The following is a 22,688-nucleotide window of genomic DNA, read 5'->3' as shown; positions in this document are numbered from 1 at the left end:
GCCCACGGCAGCATCTGCAGATCTGTGCAGACTATAGCAACATATGACCTCCCTGAGCCATTCTTCTGAGGATTGGAGTGATCATTTGGACCCTAGGGTGACAGCCAGGACTGCCCTGCAGATCAGTCAGTGGGTCCTACCTTTTGTGTACATACCAGAGGGCTTGTTAAATAACAGTTCCTGGCCCCACGCTGAGTTTCTAACTCAGTGGTTCTGGTGTGTGGCTGGAAAGTCTCCATCTGTCACATGTAAGTCACTGCTGCAGTGTGAGCCACACGTCAAAGACAAGGCTGGTAGCCTGGCACAGATGGAGAACCCAGCCCTGCGGGGCTTCTGGGGCAAATGATGGGGCAGGAACCGACAGGTAGCCCCGATTCAGTCCCCGACTGTTTAGGAAGTGCAGGGCGATCTGGGGTCGGTGGAGCCGCGGGTTGCGGACCAGGGGTGATTCCGAGACCCGCTAGGCCCCAAGGTTGGACTGGCACAGGGGAGGAAGGCTGAGAAGTGACCGCACAGTCACATGCCCACACTCCAAAGCCCGGAGGCGGGCCCTGCGCGCGCGTCCCCAGCAGGCGCGTCCCCGGCGGCGCGCGCGCACCCAGGGGGCGGGCCTGCGGACGGCGGGCGGGCGCGCGCGGACGCGGGTGGGAGCGGGCGGCGGCGCTGAGCGGGCGGCGGGCGATGGGCGAGGGCGCGCTGGCCCCGGGCCTGCAGCTGCTGCTCCGCGCCTGCGAGCAGGGCGACACCGACACCGCGCGGCGCCTGCTGGAGCCCGGCGCCGAGCCGGCCGTGGGACCCGAGGCGGGAGCGGAGCAGGCAGGGCCCGAGGCGGCCCGGGTGGCGGAGGCCGGAGCGCCGGTGCCGGTGGACTGCTCGGATGAGGCGGGCAACTCGGCGCTGCAGCTGGCGGCGGCCGGTGGCCACGAGCCACTCGTGCGGTTCCTGCTGCGCCGCGGAGCCTCGGTCAACAGCCGCAACCACTACGGCTGGAGCGCTCTCATGCAGGCGGCCAGGTGAGCGGGGACCGGGAGGGAGAGAGTCCCGGACTCGTGAAAGTGCGAAGGGCAGACTTGGAGCCTTGCCTTTCGGTCATCTGTATGCTGGAAACAGAAGGGCTGTTTCAGAACTACAAGATTCGGATGTTAGAAACTTCGGCTTTTGAACGGTCTGGAGGTTGCCGAGTGCATCTTCCAGGCGTTCATTCATTCCGTTTTTGCATCAAGGGTCTCCCAAGAACCTGTCTGCTCACTTTGGCTTTGGGGGATAGGATAACCCGGATCCTGTTAAGTCCCCACATGGGGGTAGGAGTGGGGTGGAGGATAAAAGTAGCAATCTTGATCTAGAAGGTCTGATTGTAGTAGCTGACCCCGTTGGGAGAACGGGGTCAATTTTTAGTAGAAATGATGTGTATATCCACGTCTAGACCCGAGGATGTGTAAGAATTAACCACGACGGGAAAACGTGTGTGTGGGAGGGCACAGTGCAAACATAATGGTGGCAAGGGGTCAGACACCTGGGAGGATGCTGGGCCCCGGAAGGGGCTGGAAGTAATGGGAAACAAGCCCACCATTGGAGAGAAGAAAGCAGGCACCAGATACTGGGGCTGAGAAGGGTGTTGGGAGAGTGGAAGGCACAGGGCAGAGTGACTGGACCACAGTTTTGTTTTGGATAGGTCTCATTCACCACGTGTGCGAATGGGCGGAGAGATAGGCTAGAGTCAAGAAGGCTAGTTAGGAAGGCAGCAACCCAGGAAAGAGGCATCGTGGTTTGGACCAGACTGAAGTTGATGCTTGTGGCTGTCTGACCCCGCGCGAAGGGGTCAGGAGAGAGGGAGACAGCAAAATCCATCTCTACAGATTTCTGACGGTGGGCTACAAATGTACTGAACTGGAGAGTGCAAGAGAAGATACATTTAAAAAAAAAAGATTTATTTATTTTTACGTTATGTGTGTGAGTGTGTGTGTCTGCGCACCACATGGGGGCCTGGTGCCTGAGGAAGCCAGGCGGTGGATCCCTTGGAACTGGAGGTACAGACAATTATGATGTTCCTCCCTACTGGCTTGAGATAGCCCACCCCTGTTGGCTTGAGATAGCCCTGGAATCCACACCCTTCTCTCTATCCCCTCACCCTTGTCCACAGACATCTCTGTAGAGGTCTCCTGCCATGCTCCTTTCCTCTGAGCATGCCCTTGCCTGAGCCTCTTTAAGAGCTTCCAGATCTTTCTGGAAGGAGTGTGTGGTTGTGCCTGTCTGCAGTGTCCCCTAGTCTCAGGATGACACACCTGTCCGGACTCTCCTGTATTCCTTCTGGTTTCTTAAGCTCAGGCCAAGATTTCATCCAGGCCTCCTCCATGTTGTGCTTTTTAAAAAGCTAACACAGAGCACTTACTCTGTACCAAGAGCATCTTCTCCACCTTACAGATGAGAGAGAGCCTGAGATTTCGAAGGCTAAATGAGCCTCCAGCATGCAGCTAGGCAGAATGTGTGTGGGCAGGGAGCCCCTCTGCAGAACCCGTAGGGTGAGCTTTCCCTCTTCTGCCCTCAGCAAAGCCCCTCTACTCTCAAGCTTCGCTTCTTCCAGGAAGCCCTCCATGCTTTGGCCATAGCCTTTGGCCTCACCACACCAGGAAAGCCTATCCACTTGCAGCTGGCTCCCTCCCTGTGTGTACCCAACCTTGGCTGTACCAGAGACTCACTGGGATGTCTTTCTAGATGGGGACTCTGGGGTTGTGACTGGAGGCCTGGGGTCTGAGGAGAGGGATGGGGGCCAGGGAGGAGCACAAGAAAGAGGCTCAGAATGGCTTCGTACATTTGAGAACCCTGGACATACACCTTATTTCTGAGCTCCACCTACCAGAGAGGCCCTGCAAGTCCCAGGGAACTTGGCTCGCAATGGATTGCAGCTCTGATTTACACCTGTGCCAACAAGCCCTGGACACCTGTTTCTGCTGCTCAGTTCTGCAGGATGGTCCACATCACCTGACTAATGTCAGTACCTTAATGTGGGCACAAAAGAGATTCTATTACCCCAGAGGGAACAAGGGGAGGGGAGAGGTGGGGATCTGTCAGAGACAGCAGCAGGTGTCTCTGCAGGAGTGGTTTTTAAGGAGAAAAGGGGAGGTTTATGCTAGGCTGAGTTGGTGAGTCCTGATTGGACCTGTTAGTCGGTGTAGCCCAACTACACTGTGGATGGTGGTGTTTTGATAGTTGGACCTTGCTGTTTGGGTCAGGCATAGGAGAGTGGCCAGATAAAGGACTAGACTTTGTGACTAGCTTTAGGGATGTAATCTAACAGACAGCAAGGGAGAGGGAAGGGAGGAGTGTAGACCTGTTGGCGCCATGGTCACCATACCTGGGCCTGATAGAGCCCCTCAGTTGGTACTGTAAAAGAACTGGGATTTGTGGTCCAAGCACTCCAACTTTGACAGTTCCTAACCGAGAGGCTTTGGGCTCCCCTTTCGTGCCTCAGTTTGCCACAGGTGCTGTTTTTTAATTACTATTTTATGTGTGTCTGTGTGCCATGTACTCTCAGAAGCCAGAAGAGGGCACAAGCGTCCTTAGAACTGGAGTCACAGGCTTGTCAGCAGGCATGTGGATGCTGGGAATTGAAGCTGGGTTCTCTGGAGGAGCAGCCAGCACTCATAACCACTGAGCCATCTCTGGCCCCGAAAGGCGCTGTTTTGAGAGCATTAGTATGATACACTCCTCCCTCTTCTACAAGGCCAAGGTAGAGGGTACCCTGTAAGACAAGGATTAGAATTCACAACTGCCTGTTGACCAGGGTCTGGTCCCTGTCCCTCACAGGTGACTCCACTGCGCTGGAGTTGAGACACACTTCTGCTTCCTGGTCCACGTGGAAGCACACTCAGGTCAGGGTGGCCTGTGCCTGCACACTCTTCATTCTTGTGCTCCTCTCAGGATCCTTGGACAGTGTTCCAGGCAGTCCCCATGTCTACCTAAATGGACAAGTACAAGTAATAGTTACTGTTTGCAAAATGGATGATCCTCTTTCCCCTCCCCAGTAGTGGGACTTGAACTTTGGAGCTTGCACTTGGCAGGCAAGCATGCTACCACTGAGTTACCACCTTAGCCCTCTTTTAAAGCGAAGTCTTACTGACTGGCCCAGGCTGTCCTTGAACTTACCTTGTAGTCCAAACAGGCCTAATCTCCCTGCATCAGCCAGGCCTTTCTTGAGCACCTATTTCGTGTCCAGCATTGTGCTTACTGTTTTAAGTGGACTGGCTCCTTCAGTCCACCCATAACCTCGGGAAGTATGTAGTATTGTTGCCCTACCTTTTACAGATAGGGCATTGAGCTACAGAGGAGTTAAGTAACTTGCCCATAGCCACATAGCTAGTTGTGTGACAGAGTAAAACTCACACTGAGACTGATGGCCCAAGAACTGTGAATCCAGCTGGTGGTGGCTCTGAGCCGGGGACTGCATGGAATGGTCTTCTGGTCACACTTCGGCCTGTTTACCTTTCCGCTTCTGTCTTTACCCAACGCATGTGGGTGGCCGCCAGGTGCTCTGAGTGGCAAGATCACGTGCCAGCTCTTAAAGCACAGGTGTTAATTGCTGAAATTAATTGGCAGTCTCAGCACCTGCTCAGAAGCCCCCAGCAGCCTCATCTCTAGTAATTACCTATTAGAAATTGAACAGCCACAAAATTATCTTGGGCTTCGTTGGATCATTTTGTATTTTCAGCCTAATTGAATGCTCTCTAGGGCTACCTGAGAGTTGAGAAAACATCCCCAAATCCAGTACTTCTACTCGAATTCAGCCCTTTGCTTCCTCTGCAGGAAGTGGGCAGGCTGGAGGAGCTGTGATTTGAGATTCTTGGGACTGGTTTGGGTCCTGTCACTTTCAAATTGAGATGAATTGCTCTCTGCACTAATCTTAAACCCCCTTATCTGTGAAATGGGAGGCTGTGTTCCTCTCGGGTTTTCAAATGAGATAAAAATCTGAAAGGATCATGTAATCTGCAGTTAGGGATTACACCAGAGTTTATTTTGTGTTCCCCAAACCTGCAGGAGCTTTTAACTCTACTGCAGTGGAGACCAGCGCCCCTGGTTGCTGTCTGTCTCTCAGACCTCCCCTCCCCTGTCATCCTTTCTTGGCATTCATTTATTTATTCATTAGACAGAATAATATGGGCCATCTCCTGTGTTAGCGGCCGGAGAAGTCACCTAGCCCTGTCCTTAGCCACAATCAGGTAGGGGAGACATGGTTTTTGAAGAAGGGTTCAGGTATAAGCAGAGGGAAACTGCAGGCTTGTGGGTCTTTGGGAGGGAGCCCAGGAAACTGCTCAGAGCTGATAAGATGGGGGAGGGGTGGGGCTGAGCAGGACAGAGGCTGAGCCCTTTGCTTGGCAGGACTGAATGGCAGGAGCCTTGAGTCAGACATGCTGGAAGTGCAAGGAAGGAGGGAGGAGGCAAGGGGCTGGGAAATATTAGCAATGTAGGTAGCCCTCCTGACTCTGGGCGGTTGGCAGGGACCTTGAGGTTTAGGTGTGTGGGCTGCTTGGAGGGGACAGGACAGGGGAGGCCTCCATTTTGCAAAGTTTGCAGTTTCTGCATGTGGGTGTAATTCCCCAGACTGGCCTCTCTGCCTCAGAGCAGAGGCCCCCATCCTACCCTGGGCTGGTGTGCCAGGCCACCAAGTTCTCATTCACATGCTGCGGGAGGCAGCCTGCTGTGTCAAGGTTCACAGCCCAGAAGGTATTTTATATTTAGCTGGAGCCTCAGACCAGAGTTCAGCCCTGGCCTTGCCTCCTGCAGTTCAGCCCCTAGATTTAGCTGAAGCACAACATCCACTTCCAGAAAGGAGGGCTGAGCAACCCACTCAGCACCTGTCTGTGAGCCTGACCACTGCACTGTGGTCTTCTAACACCCCCTTCCCTGAGATTGTCATTCTTTCCTGTGAGCCAGGAGCACCTTAGGACATAAGCCTGCGGAGAAGTGGCCTCTGTCCTCCCCTGGAGTCTGTCCCTAATGCTGAAGCTTCCCTCTGGTCTAGCCGGGTTCACAGCCTCCTCCAGCGAACATTCCTGCCAGCAGGGGGCAGTAGGCCTCCACAGAGGTGCCAGAGTCCCTTTGCCCAGCACAGCTGTCACAGCTGGCTTGTGCTGGAGTTGGTGGGGACTGGAAAGGGCAGAAATGAATCACAAGAATTTGCCCGTGAAGGAATTAGAGTACTGGCAGAGACAGTTTATCAGGCCATAAAGCAGTGTAGATAGAACTCAGATGTGGGGGACAGAGTGATGTAGGGGACGAGTAAAGGCAGCTGGATTTAGACTTCAGGGTATGTGTATGTGGGCGTGTGTGTGGGTAGGTCACACATCTACCTCAGGTGTATTTCCTCATAGGACGTCCGCCTTGTTTTCTGTTTTTAGATTTATGTCTTTTACTTTATGTGTGTGACGCTTTGCCTGGGTGCCTGTACCCTAGCCTCGGGATTGGGTTTCTTTTCTTTCAATTTTGGGGATCAGGGGTCTCACTGTGTGAGCAGGCTAGCTTCAGACTCACAGAGATCCTCCTGCCTCTGCCTCTTGAGTGCTGGGATTAAAGGTGTGCAATCACCATGCCTGGCCATGGCTGGATGTTTTATCCTGGAGTGGTCCTTAGCTAGGCAGGTGACTGTCGCAGGCTGTGGAGTGGAAAATGCATTGCTATTATCAGAGCTAATATCGAGTGCCTGCTTCCTCTGGCTAATCACAGTTCCAGGAGCTCTCTACACATATGCTTGGTAAGCCACAGGCAGTCCTTCATGGAGGTATGATTATAGCCCCATTTTACAGATTAGAAAATGAAGGCACAAAGAAACAAAGTCTTTCTCAGTGTCACATGGAGGAGAGACTTAGATTCCAACCTAGACAGGGCTTCTGTCATCAGATGAGGATGGTTGCCCAGATCCTGGTACCTCACATCAGGCCAAGGTCGTTCCGTCTAAGCAGCCCCTGTACCTGCAGTAGTCGACAGTGGTGAATGTTACTAAAGCTGTTCACTTATCCGCGTTTTCTGTTCAGTGTCACTAATTCCCATCTTTCTGGCAGGTGTGGGCATGCGAGCGTGGCACACCTCCTTTTGGATCATGGGGCTGATGTCAACGCTCAGAATCGCCTAGGTGCCAGTGTGCTCACTGTGGCTTCCCGGGGCGGCCACCTAGGTGTGGTGAAGCTGCTGCTGGAAGCGGGTGCCGTTGTGGACCCCCACAACCCCTCTGGCGAGTCGCCAGCAATGGGAGGCAGCAGGGATGAACTGCTGGGCATCACAGCCCTGATGGCTGCCGTGCAGCATGGGCACGAGGCTGTGGTACGCTTGCTGATGGAATGGGGTGCGGACCCCAACCACGCAGCTCGGACCGTGGGCTGGAGCCCTCTGATGCTGGCAGCCCTCCTTGGGAAGCTCAGTGTGGCACAGCAGCTGGTTGAGAAGGGAGCCAACCCCGACCACCTCAGTGTGCTGGAGAAGACGGCCTTCGAGGTTGCCCTTGACTGCAAGCACAGGGATCTGGCTGACTACCTGGACCCCCTGACCACGGTCAGGCCGAAAACAGGTCAGGCCAAAATACCCACCACCCGTCCCTGCTATGATCTCACAGAGGAGTGTTTAGGTGGCATGAGCCAGGATTTGTCCACCCAAAAAAGTGTGCAGAAATAGGAGTTTTGACAGGCAGGCCATGAGCTTTGAGCTATACACTGCCTATGAGTGCCTGTGACACACAGGCCTTACCCATTTGTCAACCTGACCAGGTCCTCTGGGGAAGAGACTGTGAACTTGTAGAGTGAGGCCTTCCTCCCTAAGTGTTGACTCTGGTTCTGTGGTCCCAGGATCCTTCCTGAACAGAGGCCAGCCCAGTTTTCTCTGTAAAAGGCCAGATCACGAATACTTAGGCTTCCTGGCCCAGCTAGGTGCTGATGCAATGATTATTGGCCCTTGTTAGAGTGCAAGCAGCCACACTTAGAATGTAAATGAGTAGATGTGGCCTTATGCTGAGTACAGAGACAGACTTTGGACAGGTTGGTCCCAAGCTTAGGATGGTACCCACTATTCAGGAATGACGTGCTGGCCATCAAATCCCCAAGGACCAATTCACTCAAAATTCGTATAAAGTAGCAGCTCCCTTTGGAGTTTGGCACTGAGTTGGCTCCATGTTTCTGAAGCACCTCCCTCCTATGCCTTGTGACAACCTGGTGGTGTGGATATTGTCTCCATGCTGGTGATGATGGGACAGCCTGTCCAGAAGTATACATTCTAACATTCTAGTTCACATGGAGCCCAGACTCACTGCTCCTCCCAGGTAGCCCAGAGCCATAGGTGTCCCTCCTGGAGTTCAGGAAGCTGGCAGGAGTCTTGCCCATGCTACCCAGCATGCAGACTGGCTTTAAGGAGTCCTTGTTTGTGGACAAACTACAGGGACCCTGGTGGGCCAGATGTGGCATGGGTGTGTGGAGGGAGGGGCTTATGTTGAGTGGGTTCTTGGTGGGCAGGAGTCTCAGCACCAGCTCAAGGAGTGGAATCCAGAGTGAGGATGTCTAATGATTATCTGTCTAGATAGCTGTCTACAGACCAGGCAGGACACTCAGGCCCTTAGTGCTCGGAAAGAAAGAAAAAGGTGCTGTTGTCTTTTCTGGGGCCATGGTCAACGACTTCCTGAGCTCAGCTACACAGTGTCACAGGGTCCTCTGACCTTGTACTCATTGTTGTTAGATTTTAGAAGTTAAAAAAAAAAAAAATCAGTTTCCTTTTCCAATTCAAATAGAATGGACTCTTTCTTAGACCCTGCTTTTTAAAATTAGTCTAGGTAAATACACCCCCAAAATTTCAGTGCCTGGATCTGATAGCTTCTTTGGCCTGTAGTTGGGGCAGTGGTCTATTCCCGCAGGGTTTTCAGAAGCTGGTGGTGACAGCTGCCCAGGAGGGCTGACACACAGCCCACTGGCCCTAGCCTCGGCCCTTTAGAAAGCTAGCCTGGGCTCTGACTGCTGTAGCTTTACAGTGTGCTAACTTCTCCTCTGCTAATTCTGAAAATCTCTGTTTGCCCAGATGAGGAGAAGAGTCGACCTGACATTTTCCACGCACTGAAGATGGGTAAGTCCTTCAGCAAGCGGCTTTGATGTTGAAGAGCCGGAGGCCACACCCTCAGGCCTGCCCTTGGACACAAGGAATCTGATAAAGAGACACAGTTTGGCTTTTTTTTTTCTTTTTTACTTTTGTGAGATTATAGCTCATTCTCCCCAGGGAAGTGTGGGCCCTGGGGGCCGTATTTTTTAGAGCGTTCTACCCACAGATTCTAGAACACTCTGTCCCCATGTCCCTACTACCCACCAGCTAGATGCTGAGCTGTACCCTGGCTTCTCTCTCTATTGGCCGCAGTTTTGTTATGACAGAAGGGTCCTTTATCCCAGAGTGTCCGTGTGTGAGAGAGACAATGTGCCACATGTGTGCCATGGCATCCGGTGGGGAGGTCAGAGGTCAGCTTCCGGTGTTACCATCCCTCTCCCTTCCTTCCACCGTGAGAGGGTTTTTCTTATGGTTCTGTTTCATACGCCAGGCCAGCTGACCTGCAAGCTGCTGGGGTTCTCCTGTCCTCTACCTCCCTGCAGGAGCACTGAGATTACAAATACTCTTACTACATGTATCTGCCTTTTCTGTGAGCTGGAGACTCGAACTCAAGTCTCCATGCCTACACGGCAAGCCCTCTTACCCATTGGCCCATCTCCCACACCCCCAGGTTTCCTCTTGATACAGACACCACCTTTAGGCAGCCCTCCTGAATCTCTACTCACCATCTAGACCTGTATTTTCCCTCTGCAGGCCTATGGCCCTTCCTCACTCTCCCTACCCCCTGAGACACAGGAAGTACTTCTGATGCTCATGTGCTAGTCTCCATCTGTCATAGACAGAGGGATCTGAGTGGGGCTCTCTCTGACCCACCTTGGTGGCCCCTGTGACCACAGTAGAGGCAGAGTGAGCAAATGTTCATCATGGGAGACAACTGGATACATGAGCTTGTGGTGCCAGAGCCATGGGTCACCTGGACTCCTGCTGTTTGTAGGAAACTTCCAGCTGGTCAAGGAGATTGCTGATGAAGACCCCAACCACGTGAACCTGGTCAACAGTGACGGGGCGACCCCGCTGATGCTGGCGGCTGTCACAGGGCAGTTGCCCTTGGTACAGCTGCTGGTGGAGAAACATGCAGACATGGACAAGCAGGACAGTGTTCACGGCTGGACAGCCCTCATGCAGGCCACCTACCACGGGTCTGTGTTTCCTGCCCCCTCCACGTGAGGCCAAGCAGGTGCTCTGGCCAGGGGAGTGGGGTTTTCTGATCTGAGATGCGCCCTGTAGCCCAGGGCTGTGGGGACACTGAGGCCTGCAGGAAAGATCAGTTCAGCCAGCCTCCTGTCTCCATGCAGGGCACGTGCTAGCCTGCCTTGGAATTTCCTGGTGGCTGTGGAAACCCACACAGCAGGCGTTTCATAGGTAGAAAGATGCATTTCTCAAGTTTGTTTTCAGCTGGACTGTGTGATTGGTTCATCTGGAGTTTTCACGTGGCAGTTCAGAGACTGCCATTTCAGAGACTGCCATTAAGCATCCCCTCCGTGATAGGAGCAGTGGTCACACATGCCTGGGCTTTTCATGACCTTAGACTCTGAGAATCATCTTGCCCCCCTTTAAAATGTGATCATCACAGCCAGGTGGGCTATTTCCCTCCTGCAGGCCCCTCTGGGGACATCTTGTAGCTGCTAAGTGTCCTGGCTCCCCTTTGGGGCTTTCTTCTTGCCTGGTTCAGCTGGCCACATCGCACTCCTTCATTGGCTATGTTATCTGATGAGCCTAAAATCCCTGACCCTGCAGAAGCTTCTGGAAGGAAGTCTCTGAGACATAGGAGTGGTGGCTGAGGACTTTGGGGCAGAGGCCCTGGTTTTTATCATCATTTAGGAAGAGCATTAGGACAGATAGGAATCACATTTGCCCCAGATCTGCTGAGTGATAGGACAAGATGGCCTGTGAGAACAATGGTGATTGCCCATGCCCTGCTTAAACATCTGGAGACTGTGTGCCTGGTTAATGTTGCCAGGCTTGTTGTCTAGGAACATAGCCACATTTTTCCTGTCACTTGGTGTATTAGCCAATGTTGTGTCACTCCTAACAAAATGCCCAAGGCAGTTAATTTATGAAGAAACAGGTTTGTTTTGGCTCCTGGTTCTAGAGGTTGCTGTTCAAGTTGGAGCAGTCCTGAGGCTTCCAACCTCTGGTGAAAGTGAGCCTGGCATAGCTAGTGACTTAGGGTTTCTATTGCTGGAGAGAGGAACCAACTCTTCGGTTGGTTGGTTGGTTGGTTTTTGAGACAGGGTTTCTCTGTTTAGCCCTGGATGTCCTGGAACTCGCTCTGTAAACCAGGTTGGTCTTGAACTCAGAGAGATCCACCTGCTTCTGCCTCCTGAGTGCTGGGATTAAAGATGTGCGCCACCACTGCCAGGCCTGACCATGGCAACTCTTATAAAGGAAAACATTTAATGAGGTGGCTTACAGTTCAGAGGTTCAGTCCATTATCATCATGGTGGGACATGGTGGCGGTGTAGGCAGACATGGTGCTGGAGAAGGAGCTGAGAATTCTACATCTTTGATCCATAGGCAACAGGAAGTAGTCTGAGACACTGGGAGTGGATTGAGCATATATGAGATCTCAAAGCTCACCCCTACAGTGACACACTTCCTTCAACAAGGCTATCCCTACTCCAACAAAACCACACCTCCTAATAGTGCCACTCCCCATAGCTTATGGGGGCCAATTACGTTCAAACTACCACAGGCAAGGAGCAAGTGTCCAAACAAGTGCTCAATCCAGGGCAAAGGCAGAGGTCCATAACCCGCTATGGGCACATACACAGTGACCAGGAGGCCTCTATACGGCCCCACTTCTAATGGTCCACAGCACCTTCCCGTGATCCAGCAATTGCATATGGGCTGTAAGCTCATCAATATCCAAATGAGAATAGGAAATCTAACTGCCTGCCTCTTTGCTCCCCAGAAATAAGGAAATTGTCAAGTATCTGCTAAATCAAGGGGCTGATGTTGCTCTTCGGGCCAAAAATGGGTACACGGCCTTTGACCTGGTGATGCTGCTGAACGATCCTGGTGAGTAAGCCTGCAGACAGTGCTCAGCCGCCATGCCCTTCCTCACCTGGGAACCAGACAGTGCCTCCCATGACTATACGAAGCCTATGCTGCTTTGCAGAAGAAACAGTCTCAGATGTCAAGGGCACACCCGATGCCCTTGGGATACTCTCTGCTAGCCTTCTTCTAGAACCAGCCACTGGAGTTGCTGGGGAGAGAGGGCAGACAAGGGCATGTGGCTTTGTAGGCTGTTAGGACCTAGACCCATTCTGTGGTCACAACCAGAAATGCTAAGTGACTTTGCAGGAAACATAAAGGGCCTTTGACAAGAAAAGTGGAGGAGGAGCCCCACTCTATTCTGTGTGAGGGGCTGCAGGCCCAGGTCCTGCTCTAGTGTATCCACTTTATTTCCCTCTCTGGGTTGTCCATGGCCCTGCTGCTCCCCTCCAGCCTCCCCTGCTCTCACTGGCCCTTTTCTAAGGCCTGGGGCTTCCAAATAGGTGCTGCTGGGTCTCTCTGGCCTGTTATTATCTTGGTTGTCCTGGAGGTTCAGTCTAGAGATGGATGTGTTCAGAGGCCTCCTGAGCCATAGACTTTGAGCCTGAGCTGGGCTCCCAACCCCAAGTTGTAGGAATGGAGGCTTTTTAAAAGCTGCATTTGCTCTGTGCACGGCATGGTGTACATATGGTCAGGATGACTGGAGAAGCTGGTTTTCTCTTTCCACCATGTGGAGTTAGGGAATTGTACTCAGCGTGTCAGGCCTGGAAGCAGGTGCCATTGCCCTCTGGACCATCTCTACACCCTAGCCTCTCCCCACCCCCCCTTCTAAAACAGGGTCTCACTGTATAGAGCAGGGTGGCCTTAAACTCAGCCTCCTGACTAGGCATGTGGGCATGTTACATACCTATTCTTAGGGCTTGGGGCTTTTTTATGATTAAAAACATTTTTTGTGTGTATGATTGTTTTGCTTACATGGGGCCAGATAGTGCATTGGATCCCCTGAACTAGAGCTGCAGCCTAGTATGAACTGCCATGTGGGTGCTTGGCACTAAACCCAGGTCCTCTGCAAGAGGAGTCAGTGTTCTTAACTGCTGAGCCATTTTTCCAGCCTCAGGTTTTTAAGTGAACATTTTGTCAACTTTCACCCAGACACTTGTCTGTTATCAAATGCTTAGAGAGCTGGCACTTTCTCTGTCTTTCTTACTTACTGCTGCATCATAAAGGGCGTTGGAAAGGATAGATGGATAGAAGAGTGGCAGGTGAGTCCAGGTGGTCCCCAGCCCAGGCCCTCCTCACTGCACATGGATGCATCCCCAGCCCAGGCCCTCCTCACTGCATGTGGATGCATCCCCAGCCCAGGCCCTCCTCACTGCATGTGGATGCATCCCCAGCCCAGGCCCTCCTCACTGCATGTGGATGCATCCCCAGCCCAGGCCCTCCTCACTGCATGTGGATGCATCCCCAGCCCAGGAGCTCTGAGTACTTTCTTCACAATCTTGTCCAACACTCTTTAAAAAAAAAAATCCAGTTGAGTTCACAGTAACTAAAAGTGCACTTAAATTTTTAAATTTGCATTTATTTTATGCTGATTTTTTTCTGGTGCCAAAAGATTTTGTTCTGCAGTTTCCCCTGGGATGTGGTTTGCTTCCATGCAGCCTCTTAAGGGATCGTGTGTTCCTTTCCAGTGGGGTCAGCTCAGGGAGGCAGGGGAGTTCACCTGTGGGTTAAAATGACACGAGAGCATCTTTTTAATTTTATTTAATTAGTATTTTTTTCATTTATTTTACATAGTGATCACAGTTTCCCCTCCCTCCTCTCCTCTCATCCCCCGCACCCCCACACACTCCCATCTACCTCCAACCCCATCCGTTCCTCCTCCACCTCCATTCAGAAAGGGGCAGGCCTCCCATGGGCTTGAACAAAGCATGGCACATCAAGTTGAGGCAGGACCCAGCTCCTCCCCCTGCATAAAGGCTGGGCTAGGTAATCCAGCACAGGGAACAGGTTTCTAAAAGCCAGCTAAGCACCAGGGACAGGTCCTGATCTCACTTCTAGAAGCCTTACAAAGAGACCAAGCTACACAACTGTCACCCCGATGCAGAGGGCCAAGGTCAGTCCTGTGCAGGCTCCCTAACTGTTTGTCCAGAGTCCATGTGCTCCCACAAGCTCAGGTCAGCTGTGTCTGTGGGTTCCCCTGACAGTGCATCTTAAGTTCAACTATGCATCTTAGGTGTTTGACTCATCTAGAAATGTTCAGTGACTGGAGAATCTATATCAAAATCTTAAGTTCAGCACCAACCTCTGCATTTTTAAGCATGTACAGAAAAGATTGAGCACTGTTTTGGGGGTCACTGATGCAGTGCCCAGCCTTACTGTTTGGCCTAGGCATTCCTACCGACAACTCCCACATTATACTGCTGGAATGGCACACACCAGTTCTTTAAAGACATCCTTGGGATGCTTGGTGGCTTTTCAGATTTGCATACCTCTGATGGCCTGGGCAGTTTCGCAGGTATCCTTAAAGTGAACGTGAAGATTTGAACCTCTTGATTTGCATGATTTTATAGGGTTTTCTGGGTCAAAAGAAGAGTGAGCCATTTTCATAGGATGCCCTAGGTGCTTACAGGAAGTGCTAATGTGATTTAAAACCCTCTTGAGTGCATACTGAATTCCAGCACCTTGAGCATCCAAAGAATCCCCTTGAAATCCTCAAGACATGTTTATGTGCTGGGGGTTAATGCCACCTCCTTATGAACCACATAGAGAGACTGTGTAATTTACCTACCATTAGCCATGCTAGGACAGAGACCAAATAGGAACTGCTGTAGTCTGGCTGAGATCCTGTGCTTTTCACCACCTTGTCTCCTGACTCCTGGGAAGGAGCCGGTCTCTGATAACAGCAAATGGAGGGGTGAGGAGCTTGAGCTGGGGACTTGGATTATGGGCACCCTGGTGTTGCAGAACTGAGTTCTAAAACTGAAAAGGGGAGATTTGGGCCCCTCCCCAGGGCCAGGAAGATGTATTCACACGTCAAACACTGTTATTTGTACCCATAGACACTGAACTTGTTCGACTGCTGGCATCTGTGTGCATGCAGGTGAATAAGGACCGAGGCCGGGCCAGCCACCGACCACCCCTGCCCCACTCGAAGGCCAGGCAACCCTGGAGCATCCCCATGCTGCCCGATGACAAGGGAGGCCTGAAGGTTTGCCTTCCTCTTTGGAAGGGCTAGGGAAGGGTTTGGCAAGCAGTGTGATCGCTAAGGAAGGGTGCTGTGGTTGATTGGCAGCCCTTGCCTGGCACCTAGGAAGCTGTATGGAGTAGGACCCTTGTCCCCGGGCCTGTTCTTTTGTCTCTGCAGCTGACTTCTGTCTCCTCCCTCCCACACAGTCCTGGTGGAGCCGAATGTCCAACAGGTTCCGAAAGCTCAAACTTATGCAGACACTGCCACGTGGACTGGCTGCCAACCAGCCTCTGCCTTTCTCTGATGAGCCTGAGCTGGCGCTGGACTCCACCATGCGGGCACCCCCCCAGGACAGGACTAGCCACCTTGGGCCACCTGAGGCAGCCCATGTGACCAAAGAGAGTGGTGAGAAGGGCTGAATGTGGGGTAGTTTCCAGCGGAGGCACCAAGGCCCAGGTCCCACTCCCTGAGCGGCTGGCCATGAGATGGTGTGGGGATGGGACACAGGAGCAGTGGCTGCTCTGGGAGGCACTAGAAGTAGGCAGATGCCATGCCGAATGTAATAAGGTGGGCAGTAGTAACCAGCACAGGGGCCCTGTGTTCCGGTTTTTGCCTCCCCACTAAGGGACCACAGGCCAGGCACTCTTGCCTTTGATGGTTGGTGTCTGTACACACCAGTGTGATTGGCTTGTGGTACTGAAAGTGTCTGAAATACAGTGAGTCCCTGCAGTGAGGTAGTGAGCTTCACACCAAGAGGGGCATTCAACAGACTGAACAACCTGGCCAGGTTGCTGGAGGAGATTTCCACACTGGAAGGCAAGTGGATTGGAGAAGATCCCTCCAACAGTCAGATTCCATCCTGGATGGACTCCTTTGGCACGGCTGTTAGAGACAGACTATTGAGTGGGCATGCTGCTGTCTGACCCAGTATGACCGCGGCTTCTGGAGAGGCTGAAAACACACTCTGGGATGACTTTAAATGCCTTCCATCTGTTAGTGTCTTGAACACCAGTTGTTATTAAATATTTAAGCCCCCAGGAGAGCTGGATTTCCAGGATGTTGGGCCCCCAGTGCCACTCTGCAATCTGTGGTCATGGGGAGGGGCATTTCAGGAAGCTTCTGTTTGTTTTGCAGGTCCTGGGAGCCCAAGAAGAGAGAAGGAAGATGTGTTACTGACAACCATGGTGAGTGGGGGCCTTAAAAGCCTGAAAGGCACGAGAGGCAGTGCCTGGCCTGTGGTCCCTTAGCAGGCACTGAAGAACCAGGACGCAGGGCCTCTGTGCTGGCTACTGCTGCCCACTCTATTACATTCTATCACATGGTGACTGCCAGGCCCTGGCTGGTTGATACTGAGGAGGAGGAGTGTGAGCGTTTGCCTCCGTGGTGGCCACAGGTAGATGGTGCTCAGAATGGGCACCAGTGAATGAAGCGCTGGCTCCTAGGGATCAGAGCGGATGCCAGCCCGAACTGTGAGTGAGGCCTTATGAGCACTTAGAGTCTCGCACAACCCAAGCTGGCCTCATAGTCGCTGAGTAGTCAGGGGTGACTAACCCTCAGATCCCCCGCTCCCAACACATCTATCTCCTGAAGTGCCAAGTTACACAGTACCTGGGCCTTTTTGCTAGGGAAACACTCTTCCAAGTAGAGACTCATCCCCAGATCTTGATGGACAAATCTAAGTCCTGGCCATGTTGTAGGGACTAATGGGATAGATTGATGGCTAGCATTGGTCAGGAAGAATCACCATTCTGGTTAAGTGGGGGAACTGAGGAAATGGTGTCTCTAGTCTAGGAAAGGCCTCAGTTTCCTGATCTGTAAGCTTAGAATTAGGCTAAGCTAAGAGTATCTGGAAGTCCCCGAGGTGACAGTGGTACAATAAGACAGCTCTGTGGAGTTGGGACCCTAGATTCATCTATTTGTAGTTCCCCATGCATGAGCCACCATCTGTAGGCTACCTCACAGTCCAAGGGGCTGCCAGGGCTTTGGCCATTACAGCCTGTGTTAGACTTCCCACTGCTAAGACAGAACCTTTGGGGTACAACTTACAAGGAAGAAAGATTTTTGAGGACTCATGGTTCTAGAGCTTTCTCCCTGTGATCTCTTGGTTCTGTGATGACTGGATGTCACAGTAAAGGAAAACTGTTCAGTCCGTGTAGTGAGAGAGAGTGGATCCCACATGTCACTTCTGCTTACGACAGAGGGGTTACAGTTTAGTCACGTGGGCAGGGCACACTGTACAGAAAGCTGGTCCAGGTGGTCAGTCCCTGACCAGAGATGTCATTGCTTAAGAGATGTGGTACGTAGACCCCCTCAGAAAAGCTGCATTCTATAACTAAGGGGGTGATTGTCATCACAGTGATAAATTTTTAAATGAGATTGTCCCCCAGGAAGCTCAGCCTAGTGTTTGGCTCAGAGTAAGCACTGTGTGACCTTGACTGTGTTATCATACCTCTCGGATGTTCTGTGGCACTAAAAGTCTCATGGTTAGAGCACCTCGGCACTAGGACTCCAGTTCTGGCCAGCAGGGGGCAGTATTGTCAAGGACAGGCGAGCCTGAGCAAAGAGGCTGCCAGGCGACAGGGCCAGAGAGGCAGAGCAGAGTGGTCCTGGCCCTTGTCCACACTTTGCCTGGCCACCAGGTGTAATTGACAGCCTTCAGGATTATCAAGATCACACATCCAGAGTGAGTCATGGTGGCATTTTTATGGTTTTCATCCCTTCTGGGTTTTTCCTAAGCCTTTTTAGCGTTGAAGATTGTGGAATCATGTTATACTAATAACAGCAAATACCCTACCACTTCTTAAGTAAGTGCTCAGCTCTTTACACATCCTCACTCAGCTTTCCCAGAACCGCACAAGACTGGTGTATTGGACCTGATTTATTAACAATTTACCATGATCTTTTCCACGTCATTAAAACCTTGTTTAGCCATATCATGTTTAATAGCCGTGTGACAGGACATTCTATCATAGAATGATTTCACCCAAGGCAGACCCACGGGAGTTGGGGGGTTGGTCTATAGCTCTTTGTAATTTTAACAGCTCTGCTGAACATCCATACCCAGCCATCTCCTCCACTTCCTAATTATTCCTCAGGCAAAGATGTGGAAGTCATTGGCTTCCAGAAGGGCTGCAGCAACTGTGCCCATCTGTGGTGGGTTGGCTGCCCTGAGTATCTAGCCCAGCTCCCCTCGGGTAGAGGAAGCTTGTCCATTCCAGAGAGGGTGGAACCCGTCCACTGACTGGCAGAGAAGCATCTTAGCCAGTGAGGGAAGCCTGGGGGGCCTGCCTCCAGGCTTGGTACTCTTCTGTCTCACTGCTTGTGTGCAGCAGAGAGCGCCAGTGTGCCCACTTGGTGGCCCATGATGAGTGGCTGCTGGTCCATGACTCTGTTGGACCCAGGGTAGATGTTTGCAGCCATTGGTGCCAAGATGCCCTCCTGGCTGCCCTCCCGCCCGCCCACCCCCAGGCAGGGTTGGCCGTGGGATATCCATCTCCAGGGAGGAACATACGGCACTAGGCTCAGCCTTTTCTTAGTTAATGATCGTGGACATGAGACTGCTGTTGCACACATCCAGCTGTCAGGGCTGTGTGGTTTATACTGGCCCCAGCACAGATTCATACTAAGTCACAGGTGAGAAAATGTCAGTGTGGAGGCATGGGCAGGCCATGGAGGGAGTGTGGCTGGGCTTGGAACTCTCAGCCTCTGCCCCTTACGCCTTCAGCTGGTTTTGTAGCTCTGCAGCCTCTTCTGTACCCCTGGCTCCAGGCTTGCCTACATCCTGCCCATCCTATGCCTGGAATGTTCTTTGCTCCAGCTTCCCTGCACCGTCCATTGGGCTCAGTTCTCTGCCACTGCAGAGTGGTCCCCCATCCCCTTGGCTCCCCACTCTGGCATCTCTTCATCTCTCTGGTTCTCTGTCCACTGCCCGTGCCCTCATCTTGCCACGGTGCACTGGGTTACTGGGAGGAAAGCAGTGTAATGCCATCTGGGCTCCTGTTTCCAGTGGAGAAGTAGGCAGGGGTACCATCGTCTACAGTGCTGGAAAGCTGGATCCTTCCCCCAGTGTGGGAGCTTCCTGGGCCCATCTAATCCTGGCTTGTCTTTTTCAGCTACGGAATGGAGCTCCCTTCCCCCGGCTCCCCAGTGACAAGCTGAAGGCCGTCATCCCCCCCTTCCTGCCTCCGTCCAGCTTTGAGCTGTGGAGCTCTGGCAGGTCCCGCATGTGTCGCAATGGGAAGGCAGACCCCACAAAGACTGTGCTGCCCCCAAGAACCAGCAGAGCCCACCTTGTGGGCACAGACACCGTAAGTCATCGAGTTGCTGGGCTATGAGACTATTCACAGAGATCCGGGCCTGTGGCAAGCAGAGGGGCCTCAGGACCCTGGGTCCCAGCCGCTTTCTTCTTTAAAGTGAACCTTGTCCCTTAGTCTAAGTAGATCCTACCAAAGAACTGAGCACGTGGAAGGTTAAAACATTGCAAGGGTGGTGTGTGGGGCCAGGGACCTCTGTCCTCTCTGGAGCCCTAGCTCCTCTCTGGGGAACACAGTTTAAGGATTCACTGGAGCTTTCCACCTTTCAGCTGGTGTGGAAAGTAGGCCCCAGCCAGGAAAGTATGTTGGGAAATGACTTTCTGACTATCATTGGCCTGGTGAGGGTGGGTCAGAAATCAGTTCATGGCTTCTCATGGATTCTATCATGTAGCTCAGGGCTGTGACCAAGAGTACGTGCTGGGGGGTGGGGCACTGTGTGCGCTCCTGGTGGATTTGTGGGAGGGGACTCCTGTCCTTTGCCCAAGTGGTGTCTAGCCTGGAGGCCTTGATTTGTTTCTGAGCTACCCACTGTGACCCCTGACAGCAGGGCCAGGTGGTCTTTGGCTGTGTAGACTGTCTGCACTGTGGTTGCAGTCAGTGGTATATTGCGATGAGGATTTAGGCCAGGCCCCGCTGCTTTGGTGACTGAGTGACTGCATATACCTGGGACTTTCACAGTGTCTGTGGCAGGACTGTCCCAGGGCCGGCACTCCCAGGTCCTAGGGGAGACAGGGAGGGGTGTGCTGGGTGTGAGAAGTGAGGGGGATGGTTAGTCAGAACATCCCCTAAGATCTCTTCCCATGGCTGCCTTTTCTGGAAAATGTCACTAACCCCAGGGGCCATGTCAACACTGATGTAAGTAACTACTGACCCCCTTCCTCCATGGCACATAGAACACTCGGCACAGAGCCTACAAGGGATGTCTGTGCACCCAGAAGATGAGTGTATGTTCCAGGAGCTGGGTGGGCAGCCAGGAAGTCCTCCAGGAGCACCCAGCGGAGGGAGAGTGTAGGTGTGAGGCCTCACTTCTCTGCTCACTTTAGGCTGGATGCTTTCTTACAGTGCTATGTGTGCTGCAGCATGTGTGGGTAGAGCTGTGCCCGCTGCTGAGGCTCACGGTGTGGGGTGGGTGGAAGGGGACTCTGCCCCAGTGATGTGACACTTCCATGGACTCTTCTGGGCATCCCCTGCCTCTGTGGTCACTAGACTTCTTCTGTCAGACCCTGTGTCACAAGAGGTCCTGAGAATGTACTTAGGGAGCATCTAGGTGACCCAGGCAAGTCCCTGTTCTGTTCTGATTTTGTTTCATCTTATGTTCATGAGTGTTTTCCCTGCACTTGTGTACAGTGTTTGCAGAGGCCAGAAGAGATCCCCCGGAGCTAGAATTGCAGACTCTTATGAGTCACCATGTTGGTACTAGGAACTGAACCTAGGTTCCATGAAAGAGCAGCCAGTGCTCCCGATCTCTGAGCCACCTCTCCCTGTTGGCACACCTTTGACCAGCACCTCTGAGGTGGTGGCCCTTGACAGTTAGCATTCACAGGTTCTAGAGATGAGGACACTTGCCTGCCTTCTGGGGGGTCACCATCCAGCCCACTGAAGCCTTTGTTCTTTCTGAGTGAGTCCAGTATGCCCAGGCCAGGACTGAGGACAGGCCGTAGAGAAGAGGGCAGGTCCAAGTGGCCAGCAGGCCGTTAAGGGTCACCCAGGTGGGTGTCTAGAGTAAACCTGCACTCCCAGTTTGTGGTCAGACTCTATGGATGTCTGGGGTGCTGGGGTGGGAACAGTGGTACAGCAGGAGCTGAGCCTGGACTCCCTGGACATGATAAAGAGGGAGGAGGATGGTTGGTGAAGGGCCTTGAGGCAGAGGGACTGCCTGGGAGCCAAGGAAGTCTGTGCCACAGCGTGGAGCAGGTCCCCCTGGAGGGGGAGCGGCCAGACCACTGGCACCTGGTGGACCTAGCCTGGAAGGAAGTCAGAGATGTTTCAGCAGCAGAGGTAGCTTGACAGAGGAAGGCTAGACCCCAGGTAGACCTGTCTTGGATATACTGTGTCTTTCCCCGGCTTTTAGCGGATGGGCTCCTTAGCACTGTAGTTGATGAGACTGAAGTCAAGCGGCCAGTGTTGGGATGGTGCTCTGGGGCTCAGCCTGAGACAATGGGTGTTAGCAGGTGGAAGTAAGCTCTTTCCCACAGAGTGGGGCGGGGGGGCCCTGGTGGGCAGGGTGGTAGGCATGCATGTGCTGCTATGCTGTGTGTGGCCGGGAAGATAGGCCCAGTCCTGACTGGTTCCGCCTTGTATTCGCAGGCTGCTGGCAGGCCAGTGAAATTCCCCAGCATCTCCCGAAGCCCCACCTCCCCTGCCAGCTCTGGGAACTTCAACCACTCACCTCATTCCTCAGGAGGTGCCAGTGGTGTTGGGGGCATGAGCAGGCTGGGTGGGGAGCTGCATAACCGCTCAGGTGAGTAGCCAGAGGCCACTCAGGGAGATGGGATGGTCCCTGGCCAGGTTACTCACTGGCTCCGAGCTCCATCTACACTCAATACCAGACATGGCTGCACTATTTAGTTAGTTCAGCTGTCAGTGAACTAATGATTTAGGGTTTGATTTCACTTATTTTCTTGAAATGAAGCCGGATGTTTTTCTTATTTCTTATAAAGTGTTATAAGAAATGGAGAAAAATGCTAAGGATTTTCCTGGTACACAAACTTCTTAAAGGCTCAGGGAACTTTTGTTCTACCGTCCGTTGAACAGACAAGGATCCCGGAGCTCCGAGTGGGAAAGAGACATACCCAGACTTACCCAGAAAGCTGGAGGCAAGGCAGGGTCAAAGCGGGGGACCCCACAGTTAAGCCACAGAATGCTTCCAAGTCCTCCCAGAGATCCTGAGGACTAGCCAAAGCCAGCTCTTTACAGGGACACATCCGTGGCATGCCACTGCATAAGGCATACATGCATCTGACAGAAAAGTAAACTTGAAGACCAGATGAGCTAAAAGAAAAAGGGGCCGGGTAAGGAGCGTAAGCTCACCCACAAGGGCTCACTCATGATCAGCATTTTGCTGTAAC

General features: G+C 52.7%; 1 protein-coding gene across 1 annotated transcript in view; it reads left to right on the top strand.

Moving 5' to 3' along the window:
* The first annotated feature begins 665 nt into the window (after positions 1–665).
* The window catches only part of Anks6 (ankyrin repeat and sterile alpha motif domain containing 6), a 40,409-nt gene continuing 18,386 nt past the window's right edge, over positions 666–22,688 (top strand). Inside the window, 10 exon segments of the mRNA XM_036178850.1 lie at positions 666–1,013; positions 7,053–7,555; positions 9,046–9,090; positions 10,058–10,262; positions 12,038–12,144; positions 15,180–15,328; positions 15,514–15,712; positions 16,442–16,491; positions 19,420–19,614; positions 21,928–22,081. Coding sequence (XP_036034743.1) covers positions 682–1,013; positions 7,053–7,555; positions 9,046–9,090; positions 10,058–10,262; positions 12,038–12,144; positions 15,180–15,328; positions 15,514–15,712; positions 16,442–16,491; positions 19,420–19,614; positions 21,928–22,081 — 1,939 coding nt within the window. The 5' untranslated portion in view covers positions 666–681.

The sequence above is a fragment of the Onychomys torridus genome, chromosome 2, assembly GCF_903995425.1.
Source record: "Onychomys torridus chromosome 2, mOncTor1.1, whole genome shotgun sequence".
Taxonomy (NCBI): Eukaryota; Metazoa; Chordata; class Mammalia; order Rodentia; family Cricetidae; genus Onychomys; species Onychomys torridus.
This window is presented reverse-complemented; position numbering and strand designations above follow the sequence as displayed.